Source organism: Platalea leucorodia, assembly GCF_965183815.1.
Source record: "Platalea leucorodia genome assembly, chromosome: Z".
NCBI classification, from domain to species: domain Eukaryota; kingdom Metazoa; phylum Chordata; class Aves; order Pelecaniformes; family Threskiornithidae; genus Platalea; species Platalea leucorodia.
The window spans coordinates 32,187,810-32,206,478 of NC_138858.1; the positions used below are offsets into that span (position 1 = coordinate 32,187,810).

At 40.0% G+C, this 18,669-nt stretch overlaps 1 protein-coding gene across 3 annotated transcripts in view; it reads left to right on the plus strand.

The window, feature by feature from the left end:
• Nucleotides 1–283: 283 nt before the first annotated feature.
• KDM4C (lysine demethylase 4C) overlaps nt 284–18,669 on the plus strand; it is a gene marked incomplete at its 3' end in the record, with an annotated part of 291,227 nt that continues 272,841 nt past the window's right edge. Inside the window, exons 1-4 of one of the 3 annotated variants that reach the window (XM_082335701.1) lie at nt 284–457; nt 7,352–7,440; nt 8,072–8,123; nt 16,622–16,786. In XM_082335701.1, coding sequence (XP_082191827.1) covers nt 16,643–16,786 — 144 coding nt within the window. In that variant the 5' untranslated portion in view covers nt 284–457; nt 7,352–7,440; nt 8,072–8,123; nt 16,622–16,642. The remainder of the gene's footprint in view (nt 458–7,351; nt 7,441–8,071; nt 8,124–16,621; nt 16,787–18,669) is intronic. The other 2 variants (XM_082335702.1, XM_082335703.1) reach the window with 2 other exon arrangements.

Sequence of the window (18,669 nt, forward strand, 5' to 3'; positions counted from 1 at the left end):
CGCCCCTCACCGCCAGCGCCGGCAGGCCCCGCCCCGCCCCGCGCCAGGTGACCACCCTCAGGGCACGAGCGCTCCCACATGACCACCGCGTGACTCCCCATCCCTCGCGCGGCCGCCACGCCTTGCGGAGCGTTCCGCCCGGAAGCACCGGCGGCGCCGCCCGCTCTTAGCACGTGACGCGGGCGCCGCTCCTCCGTCACGTGTGCTCCCCCTCCCCCGCCCGGGCCGCCGCGCTTCCCCCGTGCGTCCGAGGGCTGCGCGCATGCGCAGTCAGGAGCTGTCATCCGCGCAGGGAGCGAGGCGTCCCGCGGGCACGGGGAGGGAAAGCCCCGAGGGGACCAGGGAGGCGGCGGCGGCGGCGGGGGGGAGAGCGCGGAGCGGAGCGAACCTGCACTGCCGCCGTCCCCCCCCTGCCTTCCTCTGGCCGCGGCTGCCTGCTTGATCCTCTCCCGGACAGGTGCGGGGCGCGCTCCGAGCCGGGCCGGGCGGCGGCGGCGGGTTTGCGGGGAGGAGGTGTGGGGCGGCCTGCCGGCTCGGAGGGAGGGCGCGGAGTGTGCCTGGGCCGGGGGCGAGCGGGGGGATAGGGGACGGCCGGGGCGGGCGAGGGGGTAGCGGTGGTGAGGCGGGGCGCTGCGGGGCAGGGCCGTGGGAAGCGGGTTCGGGCCGGGTGGGAGCGCGGGGCCGCGGCGGGTGTCGGCGGCGGGGCAGCGGCTCGCCGGGCTGACCGCGGCGGGGAAGGCCGTGGCGGTCGGGTGCGAGGAGCGGAGCGGGCGGCGTGCCAGCCGGCAGCCCCCCCTGGGGTGCGTGAGGGGTCGGGCCCCCCGCGGCCGGGAGGGAATCGGTCCGGGGGCTCCGCGTTGCGAGTGAGTGGGTGGCGGCTGGGACCGAGCTGAGGAAACGAAACCGGCAGGTGTCGGAGAAACACGTCTCGTCTTCCCGTTTGTGGGCAGCGGTTCTGGGTCAGGGCGGTCGGTGGAGGCTCTCCGAGGGCTCCGGCGGTTTCCCCGCGGGCTCGGAGCGGGTGGACGGAGCAGAATACGGCGTTGCCTCGCCCGGTGTCTTTCTGGGCTTTGGTGAAATTCTGTGGACTTTCCAAAGAGCCTCTTTTTCTGGCAAAGTACAGCGGCGTCGGCACAGCTCGTTCGTTTCTGCACGCCGTTAAGGCGTTCCTGGAAGTTAAAAGTTGAGAAGTTAGAAAAAAGACTTTAAAGCTGTCTTCTGAGTAACATACTCCGTTAAGCGCCGGTCCCACGTCTATCTGTCCGTAGTTATCGTGCTCCACGCTTTCAGAGCCAGTTTCGGGATCAGAGCTTTATGCCATGTTAATAGTTATCTATAAATGAGCTTTCTTTCTTCTGCAGTTGATTTCAACTGGGAATCTGAGCTGAGAAGTGTATACAAAATATTTTTTCTGCTAGGTTAACTGTCTTAGGAAAAATACTACGTGTCCGTGTGTTTTTTAAAGATTTATACTAGCTTAGAGCATAAACAACATTTATTTTTTATGTTGTTAAACTGCAGATTTATGATTCTTTGCACTCCCTTCTGAGACATTAGCAACAGCAGCGATAGAAGTTACCTGGTGGCTACTAAACCAGCAGTTTTTAAGCTGAAATGCTTTCCACAAGAAAGAAACTTACTGGCAGCCTAATGCAGCCTATTTTTTCTCACCCTACAGTGTTTTTTTGTTTACATTCTTAATGAACCAAGAATGTGAAAATGACCATGGTACAAAATTTGTCTTGGACTTTACCCATGTTTTTCCTTCAGCTGTGATAACTAGCTGATGGTATTTCCTCACAGAAGTGCCTTTCAACCACAAGACAATGCAAAACACAAGCATGATTTGCTTTTCAGTACTTGAAATGAGGGTAAACTGAACCACTTACCTTACTCTCAGCTTCGTTTTGGAGTGGTGCTGATGTTATTGATTGCTGCAACTGATGGTTTTCTTTTAGCTAAGTGCAGATACGGATCTCATCCAAATAGGCGGATATGATTAAATAGCCGTGGGATCAGAGGTAGAGCCCATGTATATGAGGGAAAAATCTTTAGTCAGTGTTTGTTTAAAAAAAAAAAAACCTGATTTGGTCTCTGATTTTTTTTTTTAATGGTAAATATGACGAAATAGAAAAAAAAATCAAGTCCTGTAATTTTTAATTCTTAATTATTGATGAGTATTGAGTAGAGAATTTTGTAGCTCTTGGCCTGATTTCTAAACAAATCAGGTAAACAGTTCTGCACCAAATCTAAATGCACAGTTACCACAGTAATGCATTGAAATCCGAAAATTATGTTGTCAAATGCTAATTATTAGAATCTTCCTAAGCTATTATGAACAACCACAGTAATTATTAAAAAAATGGTGATTTCATACCTAACTTTATTTAAAAAATATTGGATTGAGTAAGTTTAGGACTTTCTCACTTTAAACAGCTCTTGATTGGTCTACTTCTCAGTTCTGCAGTTAATTCACTTTGAAATTTTCAGTTTTTTTCTATAGGTGTCTTTTGCTGAGATATGTTTCGTCAGCATGATGCTGAACAGAATGTGAATGTGGTATATGGTGGTGTCTGTTTTGGTCAAATTTGTTTTGTGAAGGTGGTATTTTTATCCTACTACACTGCAACGTAAATTAAAAAAACCCTAATATGTTTTGAAACACATCAAAGAGAGTGTGTTTTACTGTAATTCTGCTAATACAAGATATTTTCAGGTTCTCTGAATGATCACATGAAAGGTTCAAAAGATGATGTTCTGAAACGTTAAGGTTTTAATATGTATCTAGTAAAAAAATCTCCATAGTCTAGTCACTTGATAGCTTAATATTTCATATCTCAAAATGAACAGGTGATGTGTTGGGTTCTTTTCTTGATTTTCATTTAGATTCATAGACTGACTCATAAGATATTTTTAAGAAATGCAATGTTTTATACTTGGAAGGTAGTAATTGTTGTGTAATCAAATCACATAATGAAGGTGTTCATAACATTTTGCTGATCCGAAGTCCAGAGTGAGTTATAAACTCTTATTGTAGTTTTGGTATATACAGAGTTAGGGTGTACTTCAGGTTTCTTAGGTGGCATTGTATATCATAATTCATTCTGTCGTAGGCTTCCATTTTGCTCCAACTTTATTTCACCTGTTTAAAACTGTGGAGTTATGCATAGCGGGTAAGTTGTTAACTTTGTCCATGTGAGTAGTCCTACTACTGAGTTATGCCAGCACTCCTTTTAATCCTTATTTCTGTTTGCATCTGACATTTGAGGGACAGTATATTTGGGACAGTGTACTTAGGACGGTATACTGTAAAAACTGAAGGCAATATATGTAAACAACAGATTAGAAAAATTGTCAGGATTTTTAATTTAAGGTATTAAAATTGCAAGAGTTAAAATTCAAAATACATCTTTTTGTGAAGACTGAATACTGAAAAAATTTTGATGTCTAATCAGTTTCACTTCCTGATTCTCAGACATGACAGGATACTTCATTGACTGTTGCAGATATTATAGGGGAGTTTCACAAACAAAATACACTCCAGTTCCTTTGTGACATTTCTGCCTGTAGAATCACTCTAGGCCGTTGTGATTTAGCTCAGTAGACCTATGATTTCCTGCTGGGTTTTGTCTAATAATATTAAAATGCTAGTTATTAGCGGGTAGATTGTCTCTAAGAAGACCTAGATAAGTGCTCCTATTCATAATAGATGCTGTATGACAAAAATCACTGTGCTGGGTCAGGTTTTGTTTCATTTTCACAGTTTATTTCTTTGCTTAAAACATAATTAGTAAGTTGCTAAAATGGTAAATGAACCTATGGCTTTGGAGATGAATAAATTGTTTATAATCATAAACTTTTGAAAAAAAGAGGGCAGTTTTGATTTAAAACTAAAATTAAAATTGGAGAAATGTGTAGAAGTCTGTAAACTGAGCTATGAATAAAGACATAGAAATAAAAGAGTTAAAGAAAATCCCTAAGTTTTAGGAATCAAACTCTTCATGTTTGGGTTTGATTTCAGATGGAAGTATTTGGAGTATTTGATTTGAATAAATGGTGACAATTATCTCAAAACTGAGATCAGTAAAAATATCTAAAATTTGGAAAAATATTAGATAGTAATAGAGGAAAACCTTTTTCTTAAGTGATCTGTTGCCTTCAGGGTTGTAGATATGGCTTACGTTTGAGTTGGTGAAGCTTCTAAGCTCACAATGATCTTTTGTTATCCCTGTGGAAACCTCTTCTGGATTTATTGGGATACAAATCTTTGCAGGTTGCTGCTGTACAAGTGTTAGCTATATAGTTTACTTCTCATTGAACTTTTTGCATTGCGAAGTGATATGGCACGCTAGCGCTGGAAGTTCAACAGAGGCACAATGTTGATTCTTCTTGCTCCTTTTGTCTGTTATAATATTGTGGATTAGAGCCATGTGGTTCTCAGATACCAGTCTGTGAGTTCATTTTAAGTGGTCTGCCTCTGGTATTAAACGGTATGCCATTTCAGTGACCTGTGATCAGTTTGGAGCGAGGAGGCTTTGGGTCGTGCGAGCTGAGCAAGTGATGCTTTCTCCACTGCTGTGAGCATTGTAGCAGACCACAGACGCACAGTATGAATATACTGTCCATATGCTTTTTGGTCATGTGGTTCACTTTATTGTGCATACTTTCAGTCATAACAGCAGAAAGACAAGACGTGCATGACTCTTCCCTGGCCACTAGGTATTGGGCCTGTGGTAATTTAGAACAAGGTGTAAGGGCAGGGGAATTGCATGATGTCTTTGAATTACAAAATCTTTTGTGAGAGGCGAAGTGCTTGCTGTGAACGCTAATAGTAGCTAGGCCTTATCACAGGTGCAGAAATATAGTTTCAGGTGTGCCATAAGCAGCTTTAAGGGGGAAAAGCACATCTTTCTGTTTCTCAGGTTATAGAGACTCATTTACATTTTTCTTTTTTTTTGTCGTGTCCTTGTTCTGCATCTGGTAAAGGATTTGCTATGTAGCGGTGTCTTGTGAAAAATATTATCACTGTTACTATAGCATATCCCTGAAAAGAATATCTATGTTTTGATGTTAAGGAGTTGTGAAATCCAGGTTATAAGGGTATCTTTTGGGAGGAGACCTGTAAAGGCAGTTAGTAACGTGCCATATAGTTAGGGAGTTTTTTTGAGAAACGTATATTGGCAGAAATGACAGACCTGGCAGAACTGTTTAGAAGTGCTTAATCAGGAAGCAGTTCACATCCACCACCTGCTCTTTGTATCCCCAGCAATATTGTAGGCTGCATTAGCAATGAGTGTTTTTCTGAACTTTTAGGTGCTTGTAAAGTAGCTTTTTAAAAACTGAGATCTAGGCCAAACTGCTTTCCAGTCTCTGTGAGGACTACACCCAAATTTAAGAATGTTGTTGCATTATTGTGTGAATTCATGGTTTACTTGCATCTTGAATAGTGCTTACAGCTGTGGTACCCGTTTCCTGTGACTAGAATTAATTTACTGTAACTGGTAAAGATCCAGAAATAGGATGCAATGATGATCAGAAGCATGGAATGGGCTTTCTGTGAGGAGACTAGGAGTCTTCAGCTTAGAAAAGAGATGACTGCAGTAGATCATGATCTGTAAGTCGTGTATGGTCTAAAGGTAAATATGAGCAGATAGATAACTGTTCCCAGTGTGATGATGTCAGATGAAACGAAAATGTGAAAAAAATGTACAGAAGGAGATATATCACTTAGCATAATGTTGACTGTGGAATATTTCATCATGAGATGTTTTGGATATTAAAGGCCTACAAAGTTTCAAAATCATAGGCAAAAAAATCCATCAAAGTCCACAAAATGCAATAATATCCTCTTTATCTAAGGATTCCGTGGTCTGTACGTTGCTGAAGACTGAGATGGTATTCTGGAAAAGCATAATTGTAAGCTACTCCTACACTTATTTTTTCTAAATATCTGTTGTTAGCAGCTGTGGTAACTTGATAGGTCTGACTTGCTATTGCTGTTGCTGAAGGCCGTTACATGCTGCTTCCAACGAGGACTATGGGTTTCATACCTGTGTTTTCATTAAAAAGAAAGTAAAAACTCTTGAAACATGGGTTGCAAATAAAAATGAGAAAAATACTTCCCCCCCTTCTTCTTGCCCTTTGTCCCAGATCAATTATTTCAAGCTGTTTTTGCATGCGGTGAACCTGGTGTGGGAAAGGATTGTCTATGGAATGAATTCAGGTCATTTTTCATTTCAATATTTACGGGTACAAAATAGGTCATTTTTATATTTTTGGAAATAATTGCTATAAGGGTAGTACCAAGACACAGAAGTGCAAACTTGAAGTTTGTCAAACTACTTGGAGCTTTGTAGTCAAATTGAAAGGGTTTTAGGAGCTTTGGAACATGGTCACCTATCCAGATTCCTGGTTTCTTAAGTTATTATAATTGATTAAATACTTTAATACTCCTAACATTTTTGAACTTAATTGATTCTTCCTGATGGCTGCTGGATGTCTGATGAGTACGTGGCTAACCATGAGATTTGGTTTATGAATGCGTCCTATCACAAATGCAAAATATGGTGGCCCATACATTTGTTTTAACAGTTAATACGATCAAATAAAATAAACACCAGATTTGTAATTCCTGATAAATAGGATCTTTTACTTTTTCTAAGCCAGGTACATAAACTAGGCAGACATAATTTGCAGGCACACTTATTCTTATTAAAGGAACAATTCAACCATAGGTATGTGTCCTGGTTCCAGCTGGGACAGAGTTAATTTTCGTCTTGGTAGCCGGTATGGGGCTGTGTTTTGGGTTTAGGATGAGAACAATGTCGATGATACAGTGATGCTTTGGTTCTTGCTAAGTAGTGCTAAGCTGTTGCTAAATAGGTGCTAAGTGGCGCTCACACTGGTCAAGGACTCTTCAGCTTCCCCTGCTCTGCCGGGTGCACAAGAAGCTGGGAGGGGGCACAGCCAGCGGGGTGCTGACCCAGACTGGCCAAGGGGCTATTCCATACCATATGACGTCATGCTCAGTATATAAAGCTGGGGGAAGAAGAAGGGGGGGGGGGGGGACGGACAGACAGACGGACGGACGAACGAACGAACGACGGACATCGGGCGTGATGGCGTTTGTCTTCCTGAGTAACCGTTAGGCGTGATGGAGCCCTGCTTTCCTGGGGATGGCTGAACATCTGCCTGCCCGTGGGAAAGAGTGAATGAATTCCTTGCTTTGCTTTGTTTGCGTGCACGGTTTTTTTTTTTTTTTTTTTTTTGGTTTGCCTGTTTAACGGTTCTAATTTATTTTATTTCTATTATTAAACTTCTTATCTCAACCCACGAGTTTTCTCCCTTTCAGCCTTCTGATTCTCTCCCCTGTCCCACCGGTGGTGGAGTGAGCGAGCGGCTGCGTGGTGCTTAGTTGCTGGCTGGGGTTAAACCACGACGGTATGCAAAACCAAATTGCATTGAGGATTAACTATTTGCATGCTCAGTAATAGCTGGACATGCAAACTATGCTTTTATGTTTCCAACTACCTGAAAGTCATTCCTGTAGCTAGGCATGGACTGTACACTATTGCAATATCTTACATCTTTGAATTTGCTTTGCCAAACAATACAGGAAGTTGGATGGTACCTATTTACAGGTTATGCTGAAAACTTTTAAAAAATGATATAGGAAAATGCAGAAGTGAATCTACCTATAGATATACCTATCATAAAAATAAATTACTGGATGAGCTTATGGCGTTTTTACTTACGTTGTAAATAAAATTGCTGCTTAGACTATTATAGATCAAGACCTGGTTTTCTACTGCTTGTTTCCTTTCCAGCTCTTGCAGAGCTGGTTGTACCAACTTCTTTCTTTTTTTGCAAAACAGACTCTGCAAATAGCAGGTTAGTGGAAAAAAAATCATAGTTTTCCTCAAGTTTTGTCAATAAAGTGTTTTTATTGAATGATTCCTAAAAAATAGTGGCTAGTACTTTATAATGTGAATGCTCTGTCTTGTTTTTTTAAGTTGAAAACCTTTGTATCTGACACCTGTTTTCAAGTAGATTGTTTTTTATTTTCTTTCAGATCAGCCTCAACAATGTGCTGTGGCATTTTGTGCATGCCTTTCTCTGGACAAGTATATTTTCTTGTTGTTAGTTATTTGAAAAAATTTTCTCAGGATGAATTAATTCTTCCTCAAACGCTTGTTGTCCTATAGTTAGTGTGGGTAAAAATTTGTAAGAAAAGAAAAAGGGGAAAAATGTGTGTTTTAACTAATTTATCTGTGAGAAGTGATGACCTTCAAAAATTTGTTCTGTTTTCTTCCTGTCTTCCTTCTTTTTCTCATTTACTGGAGCTTGCTTTATGTAATTTGTTTAATTTGGGTTGTAAAGTAAAGGTTGTGGACATTGATATTTTATATATTGAACACACAGAAATAATAAAATAATCTGATTTTCCAAAATATGAAGGTACTTATTTTATGATGCAAATATGACACAAATGGCCTGTATTTATTTAGTGCTTTTCCATGTTAGCTAATCATTTTGTCTATAGCAGAGCAGACTTAGCAAGCTGGGTTTTTTCTCCTCTCTTGTTCAGCAGTGCTTTCAGTACAGGGGCCAAAGTGGCACCGTTTGGCAGTCAAGAGATGCCTCCCATTAAAGCATCTTTGGAAGAACAATTGTCTCAAGTCTTGTGTAGTTGAAAGCCAAAAAGTTTTGGATCCCTGCTGGTGAGGGGTGGAACTCAAAGTACTGGTTAGTTAATTTTACACTACAAGCAAAAGAAGTGGATAGCCTTCAACGGAGATCTGACAGCTTAGTATTAAGGCAGAGAGAGAATGCTGTAATACTGAAAGTTGGTTTCATGTAGTGAAGACTGTAGGTTTTGTGCATTTTAACCAACTGCAAATTAACACGTGCTGTTTTTCTGGTGTGTTTCATTCTGTTTTAATAGAGTGTTTTCTAATTGTGTAAATCAGTGTCTTGCTTGCAATTTGATTAAACACAATTGCTAGTTTGGATTTCTGTATTAAGTATCAAATAAATGAAACTTGGAAGATGTTTTCCAATTATGGGCACAATATATTCTGTGTTCTTGTGACAGTATGGAGGATTCTGCATGAAAGAACGGTGTTTAACAGATAACTCTTCCACCAATAAATTGTATTTAGTATCCTGACAGCTTTAACAATATGGTAAGTGTGTAGGCATTACAAAAAGCAGTCCACTGTTTTGACAGTGGAGGCTGGAAATTGTAGCTGTCTGGTACTAATTTGAATAGTTGAGATTCAGGTGGCTGCGGTGGGGTATAGAGGTCGTTTCCTTTTCTCAGGATATAGAAGGAACAATCCTGTAGATTCTGCACTTACCAAACAATCATGCAGAATAGAGTGTGTGATGAAGCATGTGATATGGTATAGTTCTGTTCTGTAGATGTAGGTAGTTAACTCTTCTCATATCCAGCCTTAGTTACTAATGTCAAAGCATGCAGAAAGTTATTCTTTTCTTTCTTCCTCTCTTTCCTGTTGGTGTTTTTTTTTTTGTTTTTTTTTTTTCCTCTTTTGCTTTGGCAGCCCCTGGGAAGTTTGTTGTAGTCTTTTATCACCTTTTTGTTCTGTGAGTTAATGTACATATCAAAGTATCAAGTTTGTTATGTTTGTACAAGCTATGCAGTTTAAATATTACAGGATTTATTTAAAAAGCACTTCCCCCTCTCATCATAACTGGTGAAGTGCATTTGCATCTTGGATTATGTAAATACTGGTATCATTAATGAGATTTCGTCTTGCTGTGAGTATATGAGCTTTTCCGGTGTTGTACTTCGACATTTTGAATTAGGTTCATTAGATTTCTCAGGCCACATACTGACATGGATATGGACGGTTAAACTTTGCTCACCTCACGTTTCCACTTCTGTAGTATTAAGACAAATGTGGCATTAATATTCCCCTGGCTGATGATTTGAAGGTCTTTTGAGAAGGCCTGACAATGGCTATAAACTTTTTAAAAGGAGTATCAGATTCTTCAACCCACCTATTGGCTCTTTAGCTGGCAACTTCCGACAAGTTACATGCTTGTATTTTATCTAAATTTTGCGCTGTTTAATCAGACATGTTTCAAGACATAGGTGAACTACTTGGTCACCAAGAAATTCAAGCTTTATGGGCAGGCTTTGCAGTTTATTGGATCAGGCTCATAGCTTGAGCTTGTGTGACTAAAGCTTTCCCATGATTAGCTAAAAAGCTTCTTTCTTTCAGTGTTGTGCAAAGTAGTAATGCATGCTAACTTGAGTGGAGTGTATCTTCTCATTTATTCACATTACCATCTGATTTTCTAGATAGTCATGGGCAACCTTGTCAACGTGCAGTACTGTCTTGCAACGGAGACAGAAGATGACTGATTACAATGTTGATATTAGAGATTTAAAATAACTTTAAAAAAAATCCCTGTATATATTGTCTTTCTGTTTTATAATGTGCAGCCTAAATGAACGTACTGCCCTTGTTTCTATAACTTCATATTTACTAATGTCTTGCACACTTTCATTGTGTGGCAGTAAATAAAAACCCTAGAAGTTTTACTTCTCAGCTTGTACAGGTCTGTAATATCATAAAATAGGTAGTTATGTATACACCTAAGTGGAATAGTTAAGACAGTGATTGTACAATTGCAGTGTGGATTTTACTGTAGAATGGCATCATAATAGTTATGTTCTTGTCTGCAAAAGAACCTCTGAAGGCCTTTTAACTCTTATACTGGACTATATTTTATGCTCTTTTGTTTTAATGATTTGGTAGGGTATAACTGAGTTTTTGCATGTCAGAGAAAGAGCAAAAATAGGAATTGGTGGGAGAAAGTATGCAGGACTCTTGAATTCCACAAAGTCCTTGAGAAAATTACATAGTGTGTTAGAAGTTAATAGAATTGAATTGGAAGGCCATCGTTTTCTGGTTGGTTTGTAGCATAGCTTTGTTTTTTGTGGTAAATTCAAACCATGTAACTCAGTACTGGTGCTTACTGGTTTAGACTGACATTTGTAATGAACATTACTGCAATAATAAAATCGTGAAATTAATTTAAGAAGTTTCAACTGATAAGTCATAGCTGTAAAGGTGTTAAATTACTAAGAAATCATAAAATGAGTAGTATCATCTAATAAGTATATGAACTTCTAGCGTAGCAAGTACTGCATAGCCTTTCTGATCTGCCTCCTAAACTATGGAGGTTATGTAAGTAGAATCTGCTCAAGGAGTGTTCTTAAAACCACTGTGCTTATCAAAGAGCTGTTTTACCCAGTAAGTTAGTGCGAAAATGTCTTTTACTGAGGAAGAAGGGTAACACAGAAGGATGGATTGGACTGTTTATTTCCACCAACAGTAACAGAGCTGGCTGGTCTGTGTGGTGATTGGGTAGGGAACTGGACCCTAAGATGCATGGAAACAGGTAGAAAAAAGATCCTGTGAAAGAAAGGATTTGTATTTTTCACACTCTGATGAAGCTGCGCAAAAATTCTGCCTTTCCAATGCTATTCACGTGTCTTCATGATTAGTTGAAAGTTATAATTCCGCTTGTGATACAGATTCAGGTTCATCACAGTACAATTCAGTTATATGCTTGAGCCTTGCCTTAGTTCCAGGGACATAAAAAAATAATCAAGTTAGTATCTTTACTTTGGTATCTTTTGCAAACAGGATTTTAGGAATCTGTCAGCCAGGCAAGCATGCTGGCATGTGTGATTGTAGAAGTTAGCGTGAGTTTATTTGTTTGATTAAGAATTCTTAAATTAACTAATTTCTTCATTGTGGCTAAGTGCTAGGGTATATTCAGATCATTTGGTACTTACATGTTTGTTTGGTAGGTTGCTGTTTCTAAAGCAGCTCAGGTATTATAACTGATATGTTTTGGTAAGATGTCTTGGTTGAGAGGAATTTTTATCATATTAATTTATGCAATAATTAGTTTGTTGTGCCTGCTTGAAATTAGACACTGGCCAAAATCATCCTGCAGCTTTTCTCATAGCTGAACCACTTGGATATGGCTTTTTCTTGTCTCCTTACCCCTTTTCATAAGGAATATAGGAAATCAGTTATCTTTCAGACTTACACCCCTTCACCTTAGACAAATTTAATTCCAAAACTTACGGAAGACAGAACCTCAGGTTTGTAGGAACACATATAGGCACTGTGCTTGTGTATGTTTTGTGCCCATAGACAAAACTACGATAAGAAGGTTGATATTAGATTTCCTTTTGAAACTGGCTTTCTATATGAACAATTTCATTTAATATGTTTACATAGAAACTGACTAAGCTAATTGGTAAAGCAATTTATATAAATGCTTTTGGAAATGGGCTTCATCTGTGATGTAGTGGAAGGTGATGTAGGTGATGTCTGGCACTGTGCACATGTATGAGTTGGCAGAATTAATATTAATTCCTAACTGTAACTTTGGCTTTGTGTGTTTAGCTGTGCAGCTGCAGTGTTTAACTTACAGCAGTAGGTAGGAATAGCTGAGAATCAGAGAACTGTGGAGGTTGGAAGGGACCTCTGAAGATCGTCTGGTCCATTCTCCGTGCACGAAGCAGGCTCAGCTGCAATGTATTACTCAGGCAATGTCAGACTGGCTTTTGAGTATCTCCAAGCATGGACACTCCACAGCCTTTCTGGGCAACTTGTTCCAGTATTTGATCACCCTCATGCTAAGTTTTTTACTCTGTTTAAGCAGAATATTGTGTATTTTGGTTTGTGCCCATTGCCACTTATACTGTCACTGGGCACCACTGGGAAGAGTCTGGCTCTGTCTTTGTTATATCCACACAAGGATAAGAGTGCAGAATCACAGACTCGCTGAGGTTGGAAGTGACCTCTTGAGAACATGCAGCCCAACCCCACTGCTCAAGGAGGGTCAGCTAGAGCAGGTTGATCAGCACTGTGTTCAGTTGGGCTTTGAGTATGTCCAAGGACAGAGACTCCACAACCTTTCTGAGCTACCCGTTCCAGTGTTTGATGACCCTCACAGTGAGAAGGTGTTTCCTGATGTTCAGGTGGAATATCCCGTGTTTCAGTTCGTGCCCATTGCCATTCGTCTTGTCACTGGGCATCGCCGAAAAAGGCCTGTCTCCCTCTTCTACACTCCATCCCATTAGGTGTTTATACACATAGATAAGAGCCTTCTCTTCTCTAGGCTGAATCATCCCAGCTCTCTCAGCTTTCCTTCATAGTCTCATAGTTTAACTGCAGCCGGCAACTAAGCACCAGACAGCCACTTGCTCACTCCCTCCTGGTGGGATGGGGGAGAGAATCAGAAGGATAAAAGTGAGAAAACTTGTAGGCTGAGATAAAGACTGTTTAACGGGTAAAGCAAAAGCTACGTGCACAAGCAAAGCAAAACAAGGAATTCATTTACTACTTCCCATTGGCAGGCAGGTGTTCAGCCATCTCCAGGAAAGCAGGGCTCCAGCATGCATAGTGAAACGCCATAACTCTGAACATTCCCCCCGCCCCTTTCCTTCTTCTTTCCCCAGCTTTATATGCTGAGCATGATGTCATATGCTATGGAAGATCCCTTTGGTCAGTTGGGGTCAGCTGTCCTGGCTATGTCCCCTCCCAGCTTCTTATGCATCCCCAGCCTACTTGGTGGTGGGGTGGTGTGAGAAGCAGAAAAGGCTTTGACGCTGTGTAAGTGCTGCTCAGCAATAACTAAACCACCCCTGTATTATCAACACTGTGTTCAGCATAGATCCAAAACATACCTTAATACTAGCAACTATGAAGAAAATTAACTCTATCCCAGCCAAAACCAGTACAATGAGAGAGATGCTCCCATCCCTTCATCATCTTAGTGGCCTTTTGCTGGACTCTCTTCCAGTAGCTCTGTATTGCTCTTATACTGGGGAGCCCAGAACTGGGCACAGCACTCCAGATGTGGCCTCAACAATGCTGAATAAAAGGGGAGGATGATCACCTCCCTTGACCTGTTGGCAACACTCCCCCTAATGCAGCCCAGGATACCAGTCGCTGCCTTTGCCACCAGAGCACATTGCCAGCTCATGTTCAACTTGGTGTCCCTCAGAACCCTCAAAGGCCTTTTCTGCAAAGCTGCTTTCCAGCCTGCCAGGCCCCATCATGTACCTCATATGCCTGGGGTTGTTCCTGCCCAGGTGCAGCACTTTGCACTTCCCCTTGTTGAGCTTCATGAGGTTCCTGTCAGCCCATTTCTCCAGCTTGTCAAGGTCCCTCTGGATGGCAGCACAACCCTCTGGTGTAGCAGCCGATCGTCCTAGTTTTGTGTTGTCTACAAATATCACATTGAATTAAGCAGAAATAGTTCCTCTGATTGGGCATAGATAAAACTACGTGTCTGATAGATGCTGAAGTAGTGACACAACAATTCAGTTATTGGTTAAGTGAACATAATTCCAGGTATTGATGGTTGCAGCATGCCCCCCCTGCCCCGTTGAAATTAGTGCTTTAGGAATGCTTGACTTGGTTTGGGAATGCTAGACTTGGTACTAGGCAGGTAAGTAGATAAAACACACTTCTGAAAAGTTTCTCTCTATCCACTAAAGGAAAGAATATTAGTGATGGAAAAGACAAATTCATAAGTAGATGCTGAAGTAATTTGATTAGAAAAAAACAACCAACCAAAGAACGAATCAGTGCTTCTCTTCCCCACCCTCCCTCCTTCCCCCCTAAACTGCACTGACAATGTTGGAGAATACTGGAAGAATTGAGGGAAGGATGTTAATCTGTATGCCATGATGAAATAACTACTGACTGCTGGGTGTCTTGTATACAGTGAGTGGAATGGATTGAAAGGTGTAAAATGATGAATAATGAAGGACTATTATTTTTTTTTCCCGGTGAAGAAATAGCATAGAGTTTGTTTTTTGGAGACAGTGTTTGTGCATATGTATGTGTGTATATGTATTTCACTGACTATATACTTATTTACTACATCTAAAGGTGAAAGCCTAAAAGCTGATTTTGTACAGAGAAATCAAATACCCTGTTTGATTGTATTTCCGGTGTCGCTTTACTGTCAGTGAAGCATCATAAATAGTAAACACTGTCTATTGCACTTTGCAAGGAAGGAAAACAGAGCTTCACCTTTGGTCATAAATCCAAGTTTTGTTTTCCTGGGACTGGTCGTAGGAGCAAGATTATACGTGGAGCTTTAATGGATGGGAATAAATGAAGGGTGTATAATATACAAGCCAGCTGTTTACTACTGAGAGAAGTTATCCCACTTGTACATTTTGAGGTGTGTTTGCCTATATGGACTTGATAATTTAAATGCAAAAATACCCCCAAATTAAAGTGGTACTGATTTTCAGAATGGGAACATTGCAGAAATCTAGTTAATCTCAGTTCAAACAGGGAAAGAAAGTAGTGTAGGGAAGGCAATAGGATGTTACTGAAGGTGGGAGTGTGGAAAAAGAAATCTAATTAACTGCTAAGAATGGGGAGTAGTGTGCTAGGTGAAGTGGGGAGGCAAAATGAGAGGAAAAGGGACACAAAAAGCAGGCTAAATGTTGGAATACCAGTAGGAGGGTGAAACATGGAAAGCCATAAAGGCATCTTCCACATACAGCTTTCTTCTGCAGTGATTCATACCAAGCTAGAAGGGATGTGAAGCTAATGAAATTAGTGGCTAATATGCTGACATAAAAACAAAACTTATGGTGACAGTGTGCGGCATAAAAAACATGGTTGCATGCATTTTGCAGATGGAGAAAATGAGGAATGAGTTAAATTATATGCTCAGGAAAGCAAAATCACTAAAAAGCTAGTCACAGTTGAGTTATTTGTATTCTAGGATGAGCTTTTTTGTAAGATTAAGGAATAATTTTGTGAACAATAGATGGCACAGGGAGATGTGTAGTTGGAAATTGAAACACCTGCTGAAGCTAAAATACATCTGTCAGTTGCCTAAAGATCAGTCCTTTCATGAGTACTGTATCTTGGTATGAAACAGAAATACGACTCTGTTTTTAGCCATCCTCAATGTAGAAATGGAAATAAGAGGAAACACTGATTGTCTTTGTGCATCTCTTGCATGATTTGTTTCTGTTGAAGAGGTTTCAGAGAATGAGGGATAATACAGTCCTGTTGTTAAACTGCTGATTTGAGAGTTAGGAAATCCAGGTGTTCTTTCTCTGTGTTTGCAGTGTAAGTGGGAAGTGAGTAATCAGTTTTCTCCATATACTAAATGGAAATAGTGATATTTTATCAAATATGTAGCTTTGTTACTCTAGATTGTGCCTGTGTTATGTAAATCTCTAGACAGAGAAATGCAGCGACCTGCAGATGGATCAACACAGGAAGATGCTAGTATGATGTTAAAGGTTAACTTGAGAAAATGTGCCATAAAAACAGAGGTATGGACTGGACTGTATAAATGTTAATCATGATAGTGTTCGTGCTGGGTAAGGGCTGAGTATCCTTAAAGGAGTAAGGAGAAAAAGTAAACATTTGTTTTATGCCTTTTATACTAGCATGGGCAGAGGATTTCGGAAGCTTTTTTCCTATTTGAAACATGTATGCCGAATCTCAGAGTTTGTTTTACAGATTATTCTCTTCAGTGCACATTATTTTATTTGCCTTTTCTTTTTTTTTTTTTTTTTTTAAAGCTGGATTCAAAGTGAACCACAATGGCTGCTGTCACCTCGGATAGTCCTCCAAACCCAAGCTGCAAAATCATGACTTTTAGGCCTTCGATGGATGAATTCAGGGAGTTCAACAAATACTTAGCGTACATGGAATCACAAGGTGCTCATAGGGCTGGAGTTGCAAAGGTAAACATCTATAATGTAGAAGGAAAATTGTTCCTAATACCTGTTTTCCCAGTATTTGTAATTTGTTGATTGCAAAACTGACCTTTTTAGTATTTAACATTTTTTCCAAATGATTTTCAATGAATAGATACTGATCTGTTACTCTTTTAAGAGAGAGCTTTTTGGTATCTCTGATATTTCATGCAAACTACTGAAGACGATTTATACTGTTTTGTCTCTAACCGTCACTTATTTCCATGTTTACAATAGCAAAAGAGGATCTCTTCTTAAGGCAGATTTAAACTAGTTTTTGGCAAATCAGAACAAAATAGGGAATTTATAGTATAAATTGGAAAGTCTTGATATACCGGATGTTGAACTCAGTCTTTTAGGGTTGTGTATAACTTTACTGGAGCAAATATCCCACTACAGTCAATGGGTGTATGCATGAAGATAGTGAGCCACTATTCTAATGGAAATAATTTTCTTTTTAATGGTTATGGTGTTATCTTTTTGTTAATGAGAATTGGAGGTACGCTAGCTACCGTTGCATTGCCCTTTGAACAATGGTATATCCAGGATCTTACAGCAGGTGTTCCTCACCTAATGGAGAGTGATTATCGGAGATTAAGTCTGATGTAATTTAGTGTTACATCATCTAAGTATTTATGCTGTATCTGTTTTGCCACTTTTCAAAACAGCAGGACACAGTGCAGGTCTAGAAATCCTAGCTTAGTTATTGTAAGTAGTCAGTGGGAATAGCCGCCTTCATCAGTGGGTTTTTAAGCTAATGTTGCAAAGTCAAGACATTTAAAAATTGGGAGAAGAGAAACAAAACCTGCAATTCTTGGTTTCTCCCTGCCCACTCCCTCCTCCCTGCTTCCTGTAAAACAAAGCAAAACCGAGCCCCTTACACTTTGAAAACCTTGTAGTTTTTTTGCTTCCTAATTTCTGAGGGTAGAGTTACATATAGGTCATATTTTCAAACTCTTCTCTGCAAGCAGGAGTAGAAATGTGATAAATGGACAACAAAGGAAAGCCTGAGCTTAATTTTTCACATATTCAACTATATTATGGAACATATTTGTTTGTGTGGGAATGAACTATTGCAGTCCTCTCATCTTGAACAGTAAACTTAAGAGCAAATTCATCATAGTGACATCTGCTCAACAGATTTAAGCCATTAACAGGTATGTAAGCAGGAGATTCTAGCTATGTATCATTCTGTGGATTACGTACATGGACTCAACATTCAAAAAAAAAAAAATCTTATTTTAATATTGTTTATATAAATAGCTTTATTTCAACTGTTGGTAGTTTCTAATCCTGTTTCATGGGGATCTAGCCAAAGAAATAGAAAGTGCCTTATGACCAGCCACTGAGATGATACTGATTTTCTTCTATTTCAATTTGTTTATTCATATGTAGTGTGCTTGCTTTCTTTGGTATGTTGTGTATAAAACAAAGACAGTTATGCATAAATTGTACTCCTTGCTTTCTCTGCCTGTATGAGGAAGCTATTATATGAACCAGGATTAGTGTATAATATGTTTGGAAAAAAAAAAACCTAAAAATGAACTAGTTTTGTTTAAAAAGAAGAATAGTTGTGATATGCTCTTTATCATGACTATGTCTGTCCTAGACTGCAACTAATCTTTTCATTTGATAGTATTCAAAACCAGAAGCTTCTTAATTTGAAAAACAAAACAAATTTAATTTTCCTTTAAAAACTGTCTATCTATTTACCTCTTTGACAGTTCTCAGGAGGTTTATCATCAAATATGATACTAAAATGCTTAAAAAGCCTATGCAAGCTTCTGTTCTCATTTCTGAGACATTCATAATAAAGAGGAGCTTCAGTTACTCTCCATCACGTTTTTTTGTGGTGCTTATTTTCTGTCAGG